At 26.5% G+C, this 22,908-nt stretch overlaps 3 protein-coding genes across 4 annotated transcripts; 2 read left to right on the top strand and 1 right to left on the bottom strand.

The window, feature by feature from the left end:
- Nucleotides 1-6,915: 6,915 nt before the first annotated feature.
- On the top strand, nt 6,916-8,104 carry OCT59_012553 (uncharacterized protein; the record flags this gene model as incomplete). Its single annotated transcript, XM_066134565.1, has 2 exons — nt 6,916-7,137; nt 7,439-8,104. 2 exons carry the CDS (start codon nt 6,916-6,918, stop codon nt 8,102-8,104), a joined length of 888 nt encoding a protein of 295 aa, XP_065989820.1.
- Nucleotides 8,105-12,469: 4,365 nt separating this feature from the next.
- Nucleotides 12,470-13,909, top strand: OCT59_012552 (uncharacterized protein; the record flags this gene model as incomplete). 2 transcript variants are annotated; one of them, XM_066134563.1, is made up of 7 exons in its annotated part: nt 12,470-12,758; nt 13,022-13,231; nt 13,299-13,382; nt 13,459-13,494; nt 13,562-13,594; nt 13,665-13,764; nt 13,840-13,909. In XM_066134563.1, 7 exons carry the CDS (start codon nt 12,470-12,472, stop codon nt 13,907-13,909), a joined length of 822 nt encoding a protein of 273 aa, XP_065989818.1. The 2 variants fall into 2 exon arrangements, with proteins under 2 accessions (XP_065989818.1, XP_065989819.1); XM_066134564.1 differs by lacking the exons at nt 13,299-13,382; nt 13,459-13,494; nt 13,562-13,594; nt 13,665-13,764; nt 13,840-13,909 and having other exon boundaries at nt 13,063-13,073.
- A 7,409-nt stretch (nt 13,910-21,318) lies between these two features.
- Nucleotides 21,319-21,914, bottom strand: OCT59_012551 (uncharacterized protein; the record flags this gene model as incomplete). The annotated part of the gene is made up of 2 exons (XM_066134562.1): nt 21,319-21,398; nt 21,470-21,914. 2 exons carry the CDS (start codon nt 21,912-21,914, stop codon nt 21,319-21,321), a joined length of 525 nt encoding a protein of 174 aa, XP_065989817.1.
- Nucleotides 21,915-22,908: the final 994 nt, after the last annotated feature.

Here is a 22,908-nt window from a genome sequence, read left to right as displayed (position 1 = left end):
GAAAGTATATATACGAAAGACTGGTTAACTTCATGATCCACCAGAGCAATCACCTGTAGAGTTGTATCACTATGATATTATATACATACTAAATCTTGATAATTACATCCATCCCTCACATTTTTTTAGAACTATATTATCTTCAATACTTTTATTTATGGTTTTGAAATGTTCCATAAAAATAAATTTATTTTCTATAACTTTTAATGGCCATCCATAAATTATTTCCTTAAAACCCTTTCTATTATCAAACTTTTAAGGTAGAGAACGTATGGTTAAATAGTTTAAATACTATATATGCCTTCTGTAAATTATAGCCAAATTTATTATTGATAGTTGTTCTATGAATACTTCTCTGAATTCTCATATAGAAATTCGATGAGCATCCAAAATTGGATTGTTTTACAGTTTTACTATTATTATTAAACATTTTTTTTATACGTGAAGAGTTGGCAACATTTGTTTTAGAACTTGTAGTAGTCATTTGAGAGTATGTACGAATAGTTTTTGTAGTCTTTGCAGCTTTTGTTGCCTTGCTACGCTTGTGTTATTGTAGTAAATAGATTTAAAAGGTAAAAAATATTAAGTTTAATTAACTTTATAAATTATCATTTGAATTTGGATGAAAAATAGGGAAGAAAAGAAAAGAGGTTTAATAGTTTCATTAAATTCCAAACCATTTATATTTATAAAAAATAAACATAAAAGCCCCATTATGTAATACAGTTATTAATTCCAATTAAAAGAAACATCCAGAAATTTAGCCAAATATAATTTAATCAAAGCCAGAATTGCAGTACAAAAAGCCACAATTCACAGCCAAAACTTAGCACCAATAAAATTCTTTATCATTAATCTATTATCATGATAATCATTTTTTTTTTATATACAGTATATTCATACTGTACATACATATATATTAATTTTTATAATTAATTTATATTTCCTTTAATATTCAAATAATGAATAATAAATTATCTAAAATAACGGATATCAATAAAACAAATTGCCTGTTTTATGTGAAACAGATCAAATTTTATGTAGCTGGTTAGCTTTATAAAAGAATTACAAATTATTATAAAAATTTCCGGCAAACGAAAATATGAAAACATAAAGTTAAAATATAATCTGTACAAATTATTAATGAAAAATTTATACAGGGAAGTATAAAGGATGGAAAGTAATTTATTCATCAACTTCACTTGTAATAAATATAAATTTGAAACTCAATTCATAATTGTTATATATTAAAGATCGTGTATTAGCAAATAAGCCTGAAATCAGAATTTCAATTTATTGGTTAACAAAAAAATGGCTTTGCATATGGCAAAAATGACTTGTATTTGACAATAAAAGCTTAGCCAGCATTAACAAAAAAAAGCTTAGCAAAAGACTATTATTATATATTAATATATACATCCCTATAAAAAATTTTCAAAGAAATGATCACATGCCTGAGTCTTTATTAATTCTTAACACTTAAAAAAGCCATCAATCAAAATATTAAAAAGCCATAAAAACATTAGGCAAAAAAGCAATTAGTCAAATCAAAATGTCTTAGTATTTGATTAAATGGCTTGTATTTGACAAAAAAAGCTTAACATATAAATGGATAATAATTGAAACTTAAAGCTATAACATTTTTGACCAATAAATAATTTAATACTAGATAATATTTATTTGTTATTAATTAAATATGCAAAAAAAATAATGCAAAAAGACATTAAAATTATATTAATTCTTAATGGGCTTAGCACTTAAAAAAGCCACAAATCAAAAAAGCCATAATTTAAATATTTAATAACAAAAAGCCCCATTAATTTAAATATTAACAAAAAAGCATTAGTCAAAAAAAGCTATTAGCCGAATCAGCCTAAAATCAGTATTTTAATTGTATTGATATTTACAGTTAACAAAATGGCTTGGTATTTGACAAAAATGACTTGAAATTGCTTCGCCGATCATGGGATGTGGCTATGTAATAAAACAACAAGCTGACGTTGCCCACTACTAAAAATTTTGAAATAAAAATATAAAATTATGAAAAAACCACTTCAAATAAAGTGTGTGGTTATGGTGTTGTACTTACAAAAAGGAGGTCACATATAAGGTTATGTTTCCTAACTGCTAATGGCTAATTTTCGCAATTTTCCAAATTTAATTGGCCCTAATCATTTTGTGCTACTGATCGGCAAATCACGAGATATAATAAAGTAACATTTTTAACCGATAATATAAAAATATTATATATAAAAAATTTTAATAATGTATACTTTTTTGGGATTTATTGAAGTACGATCGATATTTAGTTGGCAAGTGACGTTTGCACTTTAATTTTATTGTGGATTTTTTATTATGACATACTGCATGACGACATACAAAAGTAAACGTAAAATTTTTATTGAAAAAAATTTCGGAATTCTGCGATACAATTTCTGAAATTCTTTTTTTTAAAAAAAAAATCAGTAATATTTTTCCTTTTGAGAAAGAGAAAAATTTTTTTTATATGATTCATTTAGGTTATTTGGGCTAATATTAAAAATTATTTAAACAAAAGATGAATGACAGATGACTAATTCCGAAGAGCGCCAATATGAATTCATTGGAATTTTCGATTTTAACAATCCTGTATACAGTATCAAAAATAGTGAATATTTAACCAACTTATGTGAAAGAAAGTTACCAACCAATGTATACTTATTATTACCAGTAATATATAATGATCATACCAATAATGTATAACAATTGTTACAAAAATATGTAACAATCATTACCAGCAGTATAATAGAATCCATTCTCGTTTTTTGCACCAAACAATTTTATTTATAAACCTTTTCTGGCTACATGAACATTTTCTGCTTAACTTAAAGGACAAAAAAAAATTATTAACACAGAATTTGTATACTACATATCATTTTCAATTTTCACAGTTTCACTTACAATATGTAGGTTAAATGTTAAAAAGTAACTGTTACAATGAGATATTCATAAAAGAAGCCCTAAATCTTGTCACCAAAGTCACATGCCTGAAAATAATGTCCAAATATTTTATTTGAAATATGTGTTTAGTGTGGTACAATAAATCTGATTCAAATGTATTCCAAGAAATGAGTTAATGGATTAACAAATTAAATGGCAAAATTCATCTTAATAAAGTCTTGACATGATAAAAATAATTTAGAAACATATGGAAAATTGGTTTCATTTTATTTTTTGGATGTGTTATTATCTCCTAATATTACTGATTGTAATTGAGAGTTGCATTAAAACATGATGATCATATACCTTAAAGGATTTTATTCTAATTAACATTTAAAGTCTATTATAATTAGCATTGGAATAATTATATATGAGATTATGAGGTATTTCAGATATCAAATGAGATTAAATTTAGAATTAAATAAAACCAAATCAGTAAATCTTATAATTTTAAAGATCAATTATTTCTTTTTTAATAATTTTATGATCTCTTCCTGTACTTCCAATAATTCTGCTTGTATTGACTTTCGTTTTTAATTCATTACATTTGTGACAATAATATCTTTGTTTCTTTTCATAAAAAAGTTCATATCAGTATTGAAAAGTTAGATAAAGAACTTAATATAATTAAATAAATACCCTGTATTAATCTACTATGAATTTTGTTTTTAGGAAATTAGTTGCTCTGTTGGATGAAGTTGCTTCTTGGAATATAACTGCTCAGGTTCTTCAGGTATGACTGCTTGGGTTCATCAAGATACGTTCAGATAAGACTGCTCCAAATGGACTATTCTTCAGATACTATATAAATGAGCAAATAGAAATAATAAGTATTAGCAAAGAAGAAATAAATATTAAACAACAACAAAGGAACTTACTTGTTCATATTGTATTGGCTCATTTGTACCAAATTTATACATTCAGAGAATTTAATTGTTATGGTTTTGAAACGTGATCCATCACTCTCATAATCCATTGGCATGTCTTTTTTTCATCATGTTTATTAGAAATACAATTGCATTCTATGCATGCCAAAATGAATGATCCCAAATTTGAAACCAAATTAATTTATTAGTCAATACACAAGATACAAACAAGTTGTTATTGCGTACTCAATCTCTCTCACTATTTTCGTAAAATCCATTGTGTATGCTTCCATTAAGTTTAGCAATAAATAATGGAGAATCATATTCTTTTTCATGTTCTTTTTCATATTTTTTTTCGTGTTCTTTTTCATATTCTTTTTCATATTCTTTTTAACGCTTTTCTAGCTTTTCTGGCTCTTTCAGCTCATTTGATTTCTTTAAAGATTTTTGAACTACTTGACTGTATAATAGGGATGGCATAGGACCCTAATGCTGCCAAAGCTCATTCCCTCTTCTCCTTCAGAATCAGTAGACCTTATAACAGGAATATACTTCAAAGATATCAATCTAAAGATAACAAGTAGCATAAGTGGCATGACAATAATAATAATAACTAACTTTATAAAAAGGAGGCATTACAATATTATACAAAGAAGACATGCTTGAATATGAGAAATAAAAGAGTTTTAAAGGTATATATATGTATATATATTTAAAAGTTTTGGAGGTATATATTTATATATTTTTATAAACTCTGCACCCACTAGAATGGTTAAAATAAAGATCCGCCTGGTTAGTAAATTTATTATAAATATAGTTAGTTGTCCAAATTACACTTGGAAAAGAACTATGATGTAATAAGTCACACCATATACCCAGTTTATACTCTTGTGACAGGAGTAATCAGCATAAACACTTAAAATACTGCGTCTTAATTGCTACGCCTCAATTACTGCTTACTATGCCTCACTTACTACGCCTCACTTACACCTTATTTTACTGCACCTTGTATCCCCTTGTATTACTTCCCTTACTTATTATTAGAAAAGAAACTTCTTTTTGTATTATATTTAATTGATCATTACTCTCTCCTCACTATAGGCAAATGATTTTCCTGACATTCTCCCCAAATTATTTTTCTATATCATTAAACCACTTAATCTCTTTATTCCATTGGCTTGTCATCTGTGCCTCATTTGTTGATATTGTACTTCAAATGTTTTCAACAATTTTGTTGATCTTTTAATAATTAGTTACTGCAACTTTTTTTAGCGAATCCAAATTTTTCTTATACCAGAATTTCTCTGAATTTTCTCCCTTTTTAATTTTCTTCCAAAAATTATTATATTTTGATCTCTTGTTTTCTCCTGAAATTCTTTCTTTGAAATATCCATATATTTTTTTATTAATTATATATTTTCCTTCTCCCATTAGCTCTTTATTTAGGATGAGATTATTTCTTAATTATTACATGACTTCCTCATAATTTCATGTAACTATCTCATAATTATCATACACAAATCCAAACATATGATATTTAATATTATACTTTTGTATCATATTTTTTATTAAAAATTGACTTTATAATCCTAGAAACAATTGAGTGCAAAATATTTGTAATTGAAAATTTGCATTGAAGCCTTAACAGTTAACACAAAGTTTTATAAATAATACATTGAACAGATATGTGCTACATTTTATATTCTAAATTTTATATTTTAATTTAATTAAAAAATCATTACAATTCAAAGTTAAAACAATAAAAAGATATTATTGGGCGTTTTTTATAAAACTAGTAACGATTTTGTTGATCATTTGTTGATCATTTATTTTTAAATTTATTATAAATTTTGTCACGAGATTTTCTATGGAAATCATTTCTCAATTTGTTATTAAAACACCTGCTGAATTGCCTCGAAATTAAAAATCATTTCTCTTATTATAAAAAAATTTCCTTTTTGGTAAAAAACTCTCAAATTAATCTTATATAACTTTATATGTAAATGACAATGACAATGACAATGAAAAAAACTTCTAATGCCAACTTTTCGCAAAAACTCTTCCTGTGCCACTGAAAATACCTGTTAAATTGAGACATCATTTAATATTTGCATGTTTTCATTTGTTTGCTGATCAATTTCGCTATTATAATATTATTTACTGTTGTAGCATTTTCGCTATAATTTAAAAAATTTTTAAATAATTTTAACAAAAAACGTTTTATCGTTAATTAATAAATTATAGTTTTTCAATTTAATTTTTAAAATGTTAATTTCAAAATAATACATGTATTATGACAATTTCTCTCTATAAAAAAAATAAAATAAATAAAATAAATAATAAGTAGAGGTTAGAACCATCCAAAAAAACCTTAACCAGTTAATATGAAAAATATTTAAAATTTTTTTTTACTTAAAATTGTACCAATTTTCGATTTTACTAACTTTACTAACGCTAATACATTTAGTTGAAAAAAGACTATTTGAATCACTACCATTATTAATAAATAGGAAAAAATTCGGTATTAAATTTTGAGTTTGGAAACATATAACTGAATTACTAAGTCTCTGGGCAGCATTAAGTAAATCTGATCAGAATTACTGATATATTTATGGTCAAAACAGTTTTAACCAGTTAATCCTGCTAATAAGATCCTTGTGTTAATTAAATTTTGACAATAATTTGTCTTATGGATTATAAAATTTTGATATTTAACACTTTTGGGATTATAGAATTTGATTATGAGGATAATGCACCATTGGAATTTTAATGGATGAGTTCCCTTCAGTGTACAAAAAGTTTTAGAAAAATTCCGAAAATCTTCTGAAAAATACTACAATCTGCCCTTTTAGAAAATCTGGCAAAATTGAGTAGATTTTACGCTGGCCCCCTTTCTTGAAGTGATACAATTAATTATGATAATCAAGTTTTTTCATCTTGTACTTTACCAATTATATAAAAATCTGTAATGCTTTATTCACATTTATAGATAGTTTGCAGGTGTTTTTTTCTCTACACTCAAAATAATATAAAATCTTTCAATTTTTTTTTATCAAAAAAATTAAAAAAAATGACCGCTACTCTGTCAGTTATCGCACTTGTAGTACGTTTAAGAGAATCCTCTCACACAGCATTTGGGGACGCTATCTATCGTGAGAAAGTTTCCAATGAAAATCCTGTTTTTGGATTCAAACAGTTTTCAAACGCGCTGCACGATTATAATGAGGCGTTTAAAGAAGGGGACTTAGTCCATTTTGGTGGAAAGTTCACTATTGATGACAATAAATTAATGGTAAGTAATTTTTGTATGTATCTAAGGAATAATGACATATAATAATTTTAATAATAATTTTATAATTTACTTAATAATAATAATTATAAAAATGATAATAATCTAATAATAATAATTATAAAAATTTATAAAAATGATAATAATTTAAATAATTTTTTTAATATTAATTACAAATATAATATTTTCATTTGTCTTTTTCATATAAACAGCTCTTAGTTGAAGCGGCATGTGTGCTAGAACCTCAATTAGGACGTAATGGAGAACGTTTGAAATGGGAACCTGAAAAATTCCATCAACAAAGCCGTTCGTTCATATCACTACTTCTGCTTGTGAACCATTGTCAACATCAAATAATATGAATTTTGTTAAAACCAAATCGTTGATCTATTCACCATTTCATTCTGCTGCACGTTACATTAATTTTGAGATTGGATATTCAAGTGAATCAAAATGGCTTGAATATCTTTCTGATAAATGGAGTGAATTTGCCAATTTTTTCGTCGCTGGATTTCTTGAGGCAATTTATACAGACGGATCAACAACATATGTACAGATAGATGCAAAGTTGATCGATTATGATGTTCGATTTCGTACTTCAACTTCAAGTAACAATTACCAACCCTCACCACAAAGATCAACCACCAACGCATTTGCTCAAAGGAGGAATAAATCAACTCCTAATTCACCAGTAAAAACACATATTACCCCAAAATCGGATTCAAATACCACAGAAATAGAAAATGCATATGAAGAAGAAAGTGATAATGATTCAGACAAAGAAGATACAGTAGGAACAAATCAATCTCCTATAGACCTGGTTATGATAGATGATAATACGCCTATTAATGCTAATAAAACTAAAAAACGCCAATTATCTGATTTGTGTGATGGTGAAATTGATCAACCTATTAAACCGAAAAGAAGTTATAATAAAAAAGGAGGTCGTGGAGGACGCGGAAAGAAATAAAAATTATTTTGCGTATTATACAAATAATAAGAAAATATGTCAAAAATCATTTCCATAAATTATAGAAATTAAATCTTAAAGAAATTAGTAACAGAAAATTTAGTATTATTCACAAGGATCCACATTTTTTTGTTAAAAAAATATTTTTTTTCTATAATAATTTGTTTCACTTCTTTTAAAAAAAGAATATACATATATTTTCTTATATATAATAAAAACATAAAATTTATGATCTGAAATTATGATATAATGGTTTAATTTTATTAAAAAAAATAAATCTTTTTATAACGAGTGATTTCGTAACTAATTAATGTACACGTTAACATAATTATTTATGCTACACATAAATCTAATCTAAATTTATCAAAAAATTTTCTTAATACTGCTTAATACAGGTTAGAATTTTTGCCAATTTACTTTTAATTTATTCATAATTTTAATATTATTTTACAATTTTACAATTGTAATAGCAGGAGATATAATTTGGCCTATCGGTCATATATGTAATACGTATTACCAATTTAAATATAGGATTTCCGATTTTAATATTGCAACATGTGATCACGTATTACGGTTATTAACAAAGAATTTTTTTATTTTTTCAGCTGATTATTTTTTTGTCTTTTCGTTTACAAAAACCTAATAAAATAGAAGTAAAATTTTATTTTTTTTCCTTAAATATAAACAAACACATTTAAATTAAATAACTCAGAATTTAAATATAAACAAATATTATAGTTTGTTTACACATATTTCAAATTATGGTTTGAGCATTTTGGCCAAAGTAAATCTTGCTCTTTAATTGAAAGTAGTTCAGCAAGTTTGAAGCTGTTAAGATATTAATCTACATGAAAGCACAGTTAATATTTTTGGAGTTATTTACATTTTTACATAATAGTACTAAGTTACAAAATTTTTTTTACCTTCAGAGCGTATTTTGGGCAGTTTAGTCAAAGTAAATCAACTTCTTATATTAATTGAAAGTTTTTTGGCGGGTCAAAATCTGCTTGGATATTAATTTTCATGAAGGTACAGTTAATACTTGAAGAGTTATTCACGTTTTTCACAATGGAATTTTATTTTTTCTATTTTATCATTTTAGAGCGTATTTTCGGCACTTTAGTCAAAGTAAATCGACTTCTTATATTAATTGAAAGTTGTTCAGCGAGTAATAATCTGTTCGAATATTGGTTTTCATGAAGATACAGTTAATACTTGAAGAGTTATTCACGTTTTTCACAATGGTACTCATTCACGAATTTTATTTTTTCCATTTTATCACTTCAGAGCGTATTTTGAGCACTTTAGACAAAGTAAATTGACTTCTTATATTAATTGAATGTTGTTCAGCAGGTGATAATCTACTTGGATATTAAATTTCACGAAGGTACAGTTAATACTTGAAGAATTATTCACGTTTTTCACAACACGAATTTTATTTTTTCCGTTTTGTCACTTCAGAGCGTATTTTGAGCATTTTAGTCAAAGTAAATTGACTTCTTATATTAATTGAAAGTTTTTCAGTGGGTCATAATCTGCTTGGATATTAATTTTCATGAAGGTACAGTTAATACTTGAAGGGTTATTCACGTTTTTCACAACGATACTCATTCACGAATTTTATTTTTTCCGTTTTGTCACTTCAGAGCGTATTTTAAGCATTTTAGTCAAAGTAAATTGACTTCTTATATTAATTGAAAGTTTTTCAGCGGGTCATAATCTGCTTGGATATTAATTTTCATGAAGGTGCAGTTAATACTTGAAGGGTTATTCACGTTTTTCACAACGGTACTCATTCATGAATTTTATTTTTTCTGTTTTGTCACTTCAGAACGTATTTTGAACATTTTGGTCAAAGGAAATCGACTTCTTTTATTAATTAAAAGTTGTTTAGCAGTCAAAATCCAATTTTCATGAAAATGCAGTGGAGTAATTTATATTTTTTATGATCATACTATACTGAATTGCAAATAAATTTACATTCTTTAATGTATTTTTAAAATTTAAATTTTTATTTAATATTACTTAATAAATAAGGTTGCTTGCCGAAACTAAAGGGTTTCGGCAATACTTTCTATATGATTTAATTAGAGTTTCGGCATTTAAACAATTTATAAGAATAAAGACAATATGATTTTTTGTATGTAAATATTTATTTTATAATATTTAATATTAAACTAATAAAATATATGATTAAAAATATAATAAAAATTAAAATTATCTTCTATGTGGGGACCTGCTTCTACCTCTTCTTCTATCTCTACTTCTGTCCCGTCTTCTATCTCTACTTCTGTCCCGTCTTCTATCTCTACCTCTATCTTGTCTTCTATCTCTACTTCTTGATCTACTTCTTGATTGAGACCTTGATCGAGACCTAGATCGCGACCTCCTTCTTTCCCTTCGCAATCTATATTCATATCGACGTCGATCATGCGCAGCATGCCGCCGTCGATACTCTCGTCTAAACAGATCTAAAATCCAATAAAAATATTAATGAATTGAATGAATTGCCTAAATAAAATTAATTTAAAATAATAATTAATAATAATTACCGGTTTGTAACCAGAATTCATCGTTCATATCGGCAAAACACGCTCTATCGAAACTATTTGGGCTTGTAATAGGAATGCCGTCATCATTATTATTTATTATTCTACTGAGGTTTTCATAACCTCGTTTGAGGGCATTCCATTTTGTATAGCACTGCCTGGGTGTCCCTGCAAATCCCGTTGCAGCGAACACCCTATTTGCTATTATTGTCCATGCATTAACATGGTAGCGATTTGCAATTCTTTCGAATTGCTGATGTAAGTTTCTTCGCTCCGCAATTAACTGCCTAGCAGCATTAATCGTCCATTGGAATACTGGTGGTGGCGGTGGAACAAAAGGTACTAATGCTGCCATTTTTTATTTTTTATGATTTTTTTGTAACTTGAAAATTAAATACAATTTGAAAATTAAATACAATTTGAAAATTAAAATACAATTTGGTTTTGAATTGCGAAAAAAAAATTCAAATTTCATAATATTTATAATAATTTTAAAATTCGTTATAATGTTTAAAACATGAACTGATGAACATAATAACATTCTACATAATTAAAGTATTTGTAACAAAATAAACACAGTTTTGATTCTAATGTAATAAATTTAATTAACGCAGTTCTAAATTTTTTTTGTAATGCAGTTCTTAAAATTTATTGATCGAATGTAATAAATTTAATTAACGAAGTCCTTAAAACTTATTGATTCTAATATAATATGCTTATCCTTATTCCTTAATTAAATTGCACTATTTTTAAAATATAATATGCTTATCCTTATTCCTTAATTAAATTGCAATGTTTTAAAATATAATATAAAATTACAATTGCCTGCATTGCCTGCATAATTATATGTTAACTGGACTTTGATCGCGAATATTTTGCCCTGCATAATTACATCATTTATTTCCTAAATAGTATCATTATTTAAATCACATGATATTAGAATTAATTCTCATTGGATTAACTATTGTAATTATTTCTCATTATTATTATTCCTCACTATCATCATAATTATCGTCATTAACACTTTTATTAATAGAAAATTTAAAAACAAATTTTTATAGTGATAAAAAAATTATTAAAAATACTAAATAAATAAAAGAATTACAATGATGGAAAAAAAAATATTCATTTAAAAAAAATTTGTAATTACAAAAACTGAAAATAACTGGATAGCTGCATCAGGACCCCGAACAATACATATAAAGGTCAAAATTTTTTACTATGATCAATAAGCAAATGATTTTGGATTCTATCTCGCCAATTATAAGTGATCTACCTACTACTAATTTGTGATACTACAGACATCCCTCGCGCTCAAATTTTGTGTTCTTACAAATCTCTCCTTATAAATTCATTTGATAGATTTCTATTATTGGGGCTTTAAGTTCCTTTCATTATTTTACATAATTTACAATTATAGGTTAAATTATTGAAATCAGTATCTTAATTTTTAAAATTAAATAATCCTAATTATTTCTAAAAATAAATTAATGGTCGCGACTTATTAATTTTATTATTTTAACTCCTTAAATTAACTTATCGAGTATTACTATTTTTAGACTATTTTCCTTTGTTCTGAAAATAATTTTTCTGATATGATTTTCCTTTTCCAGAATTTTCCCTCATGTAACATTTATCCTTTTATTATCAATCTTTTTCATAATATTTTGTTTTGCTAATTTTTACATGTTTACGCGTCACATCTCTTCATTATATAAGTATCTTCATTTTTCCTTCCTTTCTTGTTTTTACTTAATATTTTTCAAAATTTTCCTTCACTACACCTTTACTACACATCTATTTGTTCCTTCTCAAAATGGTTGCCACTAGGAAATTTACCACCACTTCTGCTTTAATTGCTGCTCGTCCTTCTACTACTGCTGCTCGTCCTTCTACTGCTGCTCGTCCTTCTACTGCTGCTCGTCCTTCTACTGCTGCTCGTCCTTCTACTGCTGCTCGTCCTTCTACTGCTGCTCGTCCTTCTACTACTGCTGCTGCATCAAATAAGAAACGCTGTCGACATTCTGCCACCTCTAACCGAAAATCTAAAAATCGCTTGAAGGCTTTGAAAGCTGCCAGAAAACCAAAGGTTCAACTTCTTGAAGGTGGGTATTGTACGCAAGGTTTACTAAATGATCTTAAAAGAGGTTGCCTGCAGACAGTATATTCGTATTCTCAGGGCATGGTTCTTGACGGTTCATTACCTGTAGACGGAGTATTCATATTCCCAGTGTCCAGTTCTTAAAAGGATTTTACCTTCTGCAGATCTTTTCTAAACTATCGACTTTATCCACTTAGTTCTCGAACTAACTATCCAATTATTATCATATACACATATATACATATATTTTTTTTTAATTTAATTCAGAGGAACTTGAAAGTTGTTATCGTCATCTTAATCATATTCAGAAACAACTTAATGAGGCACAAGACTCCCTTCATGACAGTATTCAACTAAGGTCTCAGCTGGAAGATGATCTGACTATTGCACGATCAAAAATATTAGACCTTGAAGATGAATTAACGAAGCAGCGAAAAGAACAGAGAATGTTGGGTAAAAAGTATATGGAACTAAAAGGTATATTTCAATATTATATCTTTCAACTGTTATTATATATTATTTCTTTAATTAAAAATTTTATTAGAAGAGAATTATACCATTAAAACTCGTCAGCTTCGTTCTCATTCTACTACTCCCGCTACTCCTATACCATCACAACTGACTAAAAGTAAATCTAAAAAGAAAGTAAAATTTGCCACTTGATTTCTGTATTTTGGAAAGGCTTTTATTTCTTCTTTTTTTAGGTTTATGGATGATTCTTGGACAATTATTCATGGTAGGTTTATTTGTGTGGGTGTTAATGGTGACGTTATTAAACTACATTAACATCCCTTTTTTTATTTTTAGATTCCCAGATAATTTTAAACAACATTCTTCATGGTAGATCCTTTGCATGGTGTTTAATGGTGTATTGTTTAATAATATTAATGCCTTTTTTTATTTTTTTTAGATTTTTGGATGGTGTCAATAAATTTTTTGGATAATTATGTGATGGTTTTAATGGTAGTACTAACCCCATTATTTACTTTGTTTTCTAGGATTTTATTATGGTACGTAGGTTTTTATTAAATTGGGTGATAATGGTGCTATTAAACAAAACTAATAATGCCTTCTTATTTTTGTAGCGTTTTTTGGATAGGAAACGCAAATGACATTAGACGCGATGAGATATCAAAGACATCTGAGACGTATTAGAAGTTGTTTGTTGGAATTGAACCAACTGGAAAAATGTTCCAAACCATTAACAACATTTATAGTTTAGAAAGATAAAATATTAATGTAACACATATAATAAATATCTAGTTTTAAGCAAATAAAATAAATAAATGATGTTTATTAATAAATAATAATATACAATACACATAAAAATCAGTAAAATATCGGGATATATCAGGATATATTATCAATGAAACATTGTATTTTGATAATATACGGCAATAATTGAAAGTGCGAAAATTATTAGTACTCCATAAGTATTGCTCCGATTACTATGAAAATTTACGTGCAGGTAGATTCGACATCGCCGAACAACATTACTTAAACTTGAAAAGGCGATTACATTTGACTAAAATGCATTCCGAGCGTACCGACGTTAGTAAAAAAATAAAAAAATAAAAAAATAAAGTAATATTATTGTGAAAAATACAATTTTTTTTATGAGTATGATGTCTAATTTTATGAGAATTAGATGTAATAAGTTCAATAATGTATTTGAAAACAAATTATCAGTTTAAAAATTTATTTTATAAAAATTTTTGAACGTGTGAAATTTAATTTTATTTTTTATATATAAAAAATTACTCCTGTTACGCAAATCTATATATGACTATTGTAATGCCGTAGCATACCTAGTAAATTTGATAATTGTGAGGCGCAGTATTATATTTAATCTTAGTATATAAAATCTAATTTATTTTTAGTTTCATTTTTTTTATTTAACTGGACCGAAAAGTCGTTAAACTATTAGTCATGAGAATCAAGGATAATTGGTCCGGGATGACATTAAACTAACAGGTGATTTAAGGATAAACGATGATCCGAGTAGATCATTAAGAGAAAAGTATTACAAAGCATAATTAAGGAGTTAATGACGATCAGATGGATACAGAAACAGAATAATGGAATTATTTTGACACAATGGAAATACTTTTAAGGTAATGGAATTAAAATTAGGAATCATAATCCAGGAGGTAAATTATAAATCTGAATTCCTTTAAATAGTCGTGATATTTGGGTTTTCAAAAAGGAGGAGAACCCCAGACTTAAAAAGAATAAAAATGGTTAAGTATTATAAATTCACCTTAATAATAATATCAACATGAATCTTTCAGCATTTTTCTTATAATGAAAAATTGCCATTTTAAGTAAATTAATAAAATTAAAGGTTACTAATATGGGAAAATTATCACATTTTGAAATTTTGACATAACTAATTAATTTATTATTTGACAGTATTAAACCAAGCATATTATTGTACTTATTTATATTGTTAATAAAGAGATATTTTGTTAATATCTAAGGTGGCAACGTGATTTATCACGGGCTTAGGTATTACACTATTCATTTCTAATTTATTTGCTATGCAAATACAAATATGACGTTATGGAAATTTTACCCCTAAATACGCAAAATTCTATATGACTTAATAAAAAATTTTATATGATGAATAAGCAAATTTTTTTGTTACCGTTCATTCCAAAAGGATGGGAATAGAAAAATTATTATTAATACAACTGAGTTTTTTTGTAAAAAAAGTGATTAAAATTTCATTAACTGGAAAAATTATATTAGCAATAAAGAATTGTGTACATATGAACATATGACCTGACCGCTAATCAAATAACATGGACAGATCATGTTACATAATTCAAATTATTTATACAGACAGTATGACAGAATATTTCTCGGTTTACACAATTTTTTAAAAAGCTATCAATCGGCCGGTAAGTTGTACAACCGATACCAAAACTGCATATATATATAGTAAATAAATAATATTAAATTAATATTAATAATAAATAAATATTGCACATAATTATAATTTATTTATTAAATATATTAAATAATTCACTCAGTTTATACAATTATCGATCAGCCAGTAAGTTATATGGCCAATACCAAAACTGTGGTTTTTAATATATATATATAGTTAATAAATAATATTAATTATTTATCAATATATTAAATAATTTTAGATATAACAGCTAAGTCATATATATAGCGAATAATAATTGCATTAATTACATGATAAATAAAATGAATAATCATGTATTTTACATTATTTTTAGGAAAAAACTGGTAATTAATTACCAGAATTACAAATAAGAAAAATAAGATAATAAAATCCATGTATTACATAACACATGATCTTCGGGAATCGGATATTTTGGCAGGTTTCGGCCTATCTTAAGATTCGGCCTAATTTTGAAGTTTCAGTCAAAATTACAAATTTCAGCCAAAATTTTGGATTTCTGGAATTTTATTGGTTAAACCCTTTCACAATTTAAAAATAGGGTTTTAGTAAAAGACCCTTTATTTTGGTATATTAACACTGAAATGTAATTAAAATTCTTACATTAATAAATACATTTTTAATTTTTTCATATAATATAAAACTATGAGTTTTACTGTTAATCATTGGAGAGTTGAAGTATCAGATAATGATTCTGAATCTTATTTGAACTCAGAACATGAAAATTTTGATAGTTCATTATTTTCAAGTTATGCAGTTCGTCAACAAGCTAATGCAGATCATTCTCGAATTCCAATTCAACCATCTTTGTCTTCTGCAAACATCACCTTTAGAGCTTATTTTCCATCCTGGCAACCTTCTATAAAATTGTGTAACTTACAAGATCGGTTTAATACAACTATTCTTACTCAATATCCATGTGTTCCATGTAGTTATTGTTCTCGTTTACAGTATCCAACAAAGGCAAAGTGGGAACTATATGATAGAACATTTAAATATCCTTTAGAAGAAGTTTATTCAAATAATCCACAAATCACATTAGTTTTTCATACTGAAGATTCTCAACCTGCACGTATAGCAACATGTTCTTCTTGTTATAATTCTAATAATCATCTTAAAATACCAATTCCTGATCCTATACCTGATGAAATTCAAAGTGTGCCTTTATATCATCGAATTTATCTCTCACCTATTCATCTTAGTTGTTCATTAGGCCGAGTTCCAAATAGCAATGCTTACACAAACTATCGTCACTTAACTGGAACCTTTAACTACTCAAAAAATATTAATGCACTTGCATTATATTCTGGTACCATTGGTGCTATACTAAATAATAATCAATCAAATTCATGGTATCATTCTTCACTTGATAATGCAGCAAGATGGTTACGAGATCATAATCCTTATTTTAAACCATATCAAACTTTAATTAATCGTGGAATATGGGATGGGGCACCAATTATCTTTCCAAATGCCTCACTTAGTAATACTTCTCAAAATCAAGACCAACCATTATTTAACATTAATTCACGTCCTTCTGCTGTAATACTACCTCCCTATGAACTTGATGCAGAAATTCATAATGAAGATTACCATTATAATCGATTAATGGCAGGATTTTTAACTGATCCATATAATAAAAAATTACCAATATCTTTTTATGATAAAAATATTGAACCACTTTTATTTCCTGACCTTTTTCCATATGGAAAAGGATTTTATATAAATGATGAAAATACAAATCGGCGATTTACAGATAGTTTAGGTAATTATGCAAAATCTTACTACTTTGTCCTGATCCCAGATGGAGATTATCTTGGTATTGGCCTCATTATATTTATTTAACAATTGAAAAATTAAGAAATCACCAAAATAGAAATCGAATTTTAAATCAATATAATACTTCACTATCACATCAATTAACAACAGCAGATTTAATTACCAATAGTATTTATACTGGACGTCCAATAATTAATGAAAAAAATACAACAACTATACCTTCTTATATTAGAACAGGAGATTCTTATTTTCGCCAAAAAGAACATCATATTAATACTATGGTTCAAGGATTTGGTTTACCACAAATTTTTTATACTATGACTATGGCTGAAAATCATTGGTCACATTTAAAAAATATTTTATTAAAAACTGATAACAAAGATCCCCTTCCTTCTAATTGTCCATTTCATATCTACTTGCATTATCATCATCGTTTAGCATCAATGCATCAATATCTTTGGAAAAATCCAAATTTAACTGATTGGGGTAACTGGTTACATCATTTTGAACGTGATGAATTTCAAAATCGTGGAGCAATTCATACACATGGTATAGCTTATTTATCTAAATCAATTTCTGAATTAATTGATTCTAATGTAATTAGAGCAGATATGCCAGATCCCAATTCTGAACCAGAATTATATGAATTGGTTAAAAAACATCAAATTCATACTTGTGATTCACGTTGTGGAGGTTCAGCTCCATCTGGTTCACGTTGCAAAAAAGGTTTTCCTCAACCATATTCAGATACTACACATGAAGATCCTAATTCCTTAAGATATATTTATCGTCGTACTAAAGAAGAAGATTTATATGTTATTCCATATCATGCACCAACATTATTTTTATGGAATGGTCATATTAATTTTCAATATGTAACAACACATCAATTTGCAAAATATATGACTAAGTATGTTACAAAATCTGAACCATCAGAATATTTTGATATTTCTGAACCTGATGCATTTCGAAAACATATTTTAGCAAGACGTCTTGGATCAATGGAATTAATGATTCTTTTACTTGGATATTCAATATGTTGATCATCAATTGCTGTTGAATTTCTTCCTTCTATTCCTCCTGAAATAAGAACTAAATCTATAAAACCACTTTATTTATTACAACAAGAAGAACAATTATCTCCCTATTGGGATGATGCCATTGATAAATATTTTGATCGTCCATCTGATAATGAATTTGATAGTATGACATATCCTTTTTATCATCGCAATTATACTATACAAAAAAGTCAGCCAAAAAATGGAATATATTATATAGATAAAAAAAATCGCTTTGTAAGAAAAAGACAAAAAGAAATTCTTGTACGTTTTCAACATTTAACAATTCAGCAATCAGAATCATTTTATTATCAACAATTACTACTTAGATTACCTGTTAGAAGTGAAACTGATTTAAAAAGCTTATATCAAACTTATAAAGCTCATTTTGAAGCTAAATATCCTACTGAATATTCATTAACTTTAAATTTTGTACAAAATTCAATGCAATCTAATATTCAAAGATATACAAATAATTATCAAAATTTAGTTAATAATTTGATATCTTCATTGCATGTAAACTTACAAGAAATTATTGGAAATCAGTTAAATAATTTGTTACGTCAACCTATTCGCTCTTTAAATCTCTCATCTATGCTACTTTCTGAAGATCAATACAAAATAATGAATATACTTACAAATAGTTGGGGAGAAAGATTACATTCTAAACATCCTTATTTTTTTCTAACTGGTTCAGCAGGTACTGGTAAATCTTTTATGATACATCTAATTAAAAATTTTTTAGCTGATAAAAAAACTGAATATTTATTGATGGCTCCTACTGGTGTTGCTGCACAAAATGTAAATGGAAAAACTATACATTCAGCACTATATATTAGAAATACTCAAACCTATTTTGAAACATTATCTCATTATAATAATCAACAATTTGAAAAACTTAGCCAGATTAAAGCTATTATAATTGAAGAAGTATCAATGGTATCATCAATTCTTTTATCTTTTATTAGTTCATTATTTGCAAAAATTAACAAATCACCAGTACCTTTTGGTGGAATTCCAACTTTACTAATTGGAGATATTGCTCAACTTCCACCTGTAAGTGGTAAACAAGTTTTTTATGCTCCAGAATGGCAAGAATTTTTCCCACTTTTTCTTACAACTTCTCATCGCCAACAAGATAGATCATTTTATAATATATTAGAAGAAATGCGAATAGGAAATATAAGTTCAGAAACAAGAAGATTAATTGATGAAAAAGTGCAATCATATCAAAGTAACAATGAAATGTCAACTGATACTACCTATATTTTTGGATTTCGTCATAATGCAGATTCAATTAATAATTTAATCTGTGGTTATCTTCCTATTTTTAAAGATATCTCCTCTGGATTTTTAATTTCTACAGCTATTGATTATGTTAATGAAAAAGAATGTATACCAAAAGAATATGATAAACAATTTAGACATTATACTAATTTACCATCTGAATTAATAATAAGAGAAGGAGCAAGAGTAATGTTTCTAACTAACAAATTATTTAATGAACAACTTTGTAATGGATCAATTGGTGTGGTAACTAAATTAATAAATGAAAATCAAGTAGAAGTGGCATTTCCAATAAATAATGGGATAAATCAAGTTATAGTAGAAAAAATTACAACTTATTTTAACTTACATGGAGCTTCAGCACAACGAACACAATTTCCACTTCAAAATGCATTTGCTCTAACTGTACACAAGACACAAGGCCTTACATTACCCCATGTAACTGTATCATTGGATGAACAAATGTTTGCTCATAGGCAATCTTATGTAGCAATAAGTCGTGCCACATCTTGGGAAAATCTAGAAATCCAATCTTTTGATCCAAATGCAATAAAAGTAGATGATGCAATGTTGTCAGAATTAAATAGATTACAGGAGAAGTTCAATACAATGTATTTATCATAATAGCATCCAATCTAATTTTTTTAAATCACTATACTTAACATTATCATCATATCTAATATTTTACTAAAATTAATACAAACTATTATATTTATATTTATCTTTATATTATTACCACTTAACATGTTACAGGATCAATTCATTTTGATCATTAAATATAATATTTCTTTAATAAAACTAATAAACTCAAAATAAACCATAAAATTTATTATTTGATAAAAATACAAAATACAAATCAACTTTTTAATATAAACCCTATAATATTACTTAAAATATATATAAATAATTACTGAATAATGCAATAATTATATTATAACTCACTAACAATACCAAATTACCCTAGTTCTATTTAATGGTACTCTCATACTTCCTCATTCAATTTCGCTGATCACCCTAGTGCAGTCGTTAAGGTGGCATTCCCTCATATATCCTAAGTATGATGAGGTCACAGGTTCAATTCTGCCAATCACGGAATAAAATTAATTTAACTGTGAACGCTAATTAATAGCGTGAAAGTACAGGGATTAGTGTAGTTGGACTGCATCATAGTAAATTAGTGTACGGTTTATAAAAAATAAAGTTGCAATTCAATTATTGAAACGAATAAAAAAAAATACATCAAATTATAAAATCATAATACAGAAAAGAAAGCAAGGCATTGAATAGAATTTAAATTATAATGCAAAAAAATATCTTGAAAATAATGCATTTTATCCATTATCTTATAACTTACACTTTTACCATCTTTGTTAGAATTCAATTAAGAAATATCAATTTGTAAAGATTCTATTTAAATAAAATAAATTTATTAGTATTTAAAAATCTCAAATTCTCAAAATATTTTATAAATATTTGATTAATACCTGGATATTCCTATTTTGTTTATATTAATCATCATCAGAATTTTTTGTTTCAAGGAGATTATTAATGTCCAATTGAGAAATATCAATTTGTTGAGATAATAATACTAATAAATAATATTTTAATTAGTATTCTTTTGTATTTATTTTAATTATTTTTTTTTTCATTAAACAATACCTGAAGATTCAATGCTAATTATATTATCATTATATCTATAATAATCATCAGAGTTCTTTGGTTCAGGAAGATTATTAAAATTAAGTAGTCTACTTGTATAAACAGCTTCCGAGTGTGTTTTATATGATAATCCTAAACATGTTGAAGGTATACTATTATTTGATGAATTATCGTTTATTGCATCTGCTTTTTTAATTTGTGCTTGTAATTCCGTTGTTTGTTTTTCATCTGGCTCATGTCGCCACATATATAAAATATATCTAATGTCTTCTACTTCTGGTCTCTTTGACGAATTTGCGTCTAGGCATCTTTTAATTAAGTGCACAATTAATTGAGGTACATTAATGTCAAACCTTGGTCTAAGTCCTTGACAAATTTTTATTGCTAAGTTTTCGTCATGGCTTACGTCATGAAAAGGAGGTAAACCAGAGATTACCTCATACATCATTATACCAAAACTATAAATATCTGCAGCTTTTGTATAAGCTCGTCCTAGTAAAATTTCGGGAGCTATATAAGGCAAAACACCATATACGTTGTTTTTTTGCAAATTACAGTTTGCAGGCTTACACAATCCCATATCAGTTATAGCGATTTTAAATTTAAGTTTTAATATATTGCCAACATGCAAGTCTCGATGAATCAAATTACTTTCGTGAATAAATTTAAGCCCAGTTATAATATCAAATAAATGATTGATTTTATTTTGCCAATTCAATTTATTATAACTTGTATCCAAATATTTTCGTAAACTTCCATCATCTGCATATTCTAAAACCATTACATAATTTTTTGTTTCTGGATCTTGAGTTATTCCATAGAAATTAATAATTCTATAATTAGGATCTAATTTATGATGAAATATCATCTATATATAAAGGCAGAAAAAGTGATAATAAAATTAATATAATTAAAAATATTGTTAATAAATTATTCATACAATACCTCATTCATAAATTCCAATGTAATATTTTTTGAATAACATAAACTTTTCAGAGCTACAAACATATTTTCATCATGTCTTTTCCAATTTTGATTTATATTATCCCATTTATCAATACGTCCATCAATCCAATTTGCTCTATATACTTTGCCAAATCCACCTCTTGCAACATACTCAATATTATAGAATCTATTATAAGGAATCCATTCTAATGCATCTGTTACCTTATAATGAACTGATAACTGAATATCTTGAATAAATTGATCAATATCATTATTACCACTAGTCCAATTTCCAAAATTTTGTTGAAAGTAAATTGAATTACATATACGGTTGCATTTTTTACATTTATCAATCACAACCATCATATAATTTAATGTTTGTGGATCTTGAGTTATTCCGTAAAATTCATAATTCGTTTTAATCTACAAATACAATATATAGTAATATATTAGTAAAATAGTAAAATCAAAATTTCAAAATTTCATTAAATATT

The sequence above is a fragment of the Rhizophagus irregularis genome, chromosome 2 (assembly GCF_026210795.1).
Source record: "Rhizophagus irregularis chromosome 2, complete sequence".
Lineage (NCBI taxonomy): Eukaryota > Fungi > Glomeromycota > Glomeromycetes > Glomerales > Glomeraceae > Rhizophagus > Rhizophagus irregularis.
The sequence above is the reverse complement of the archived record's forward strand: the minus strand, read 5'-3'. Positions and strand labels throughout refer to the sequence as shown.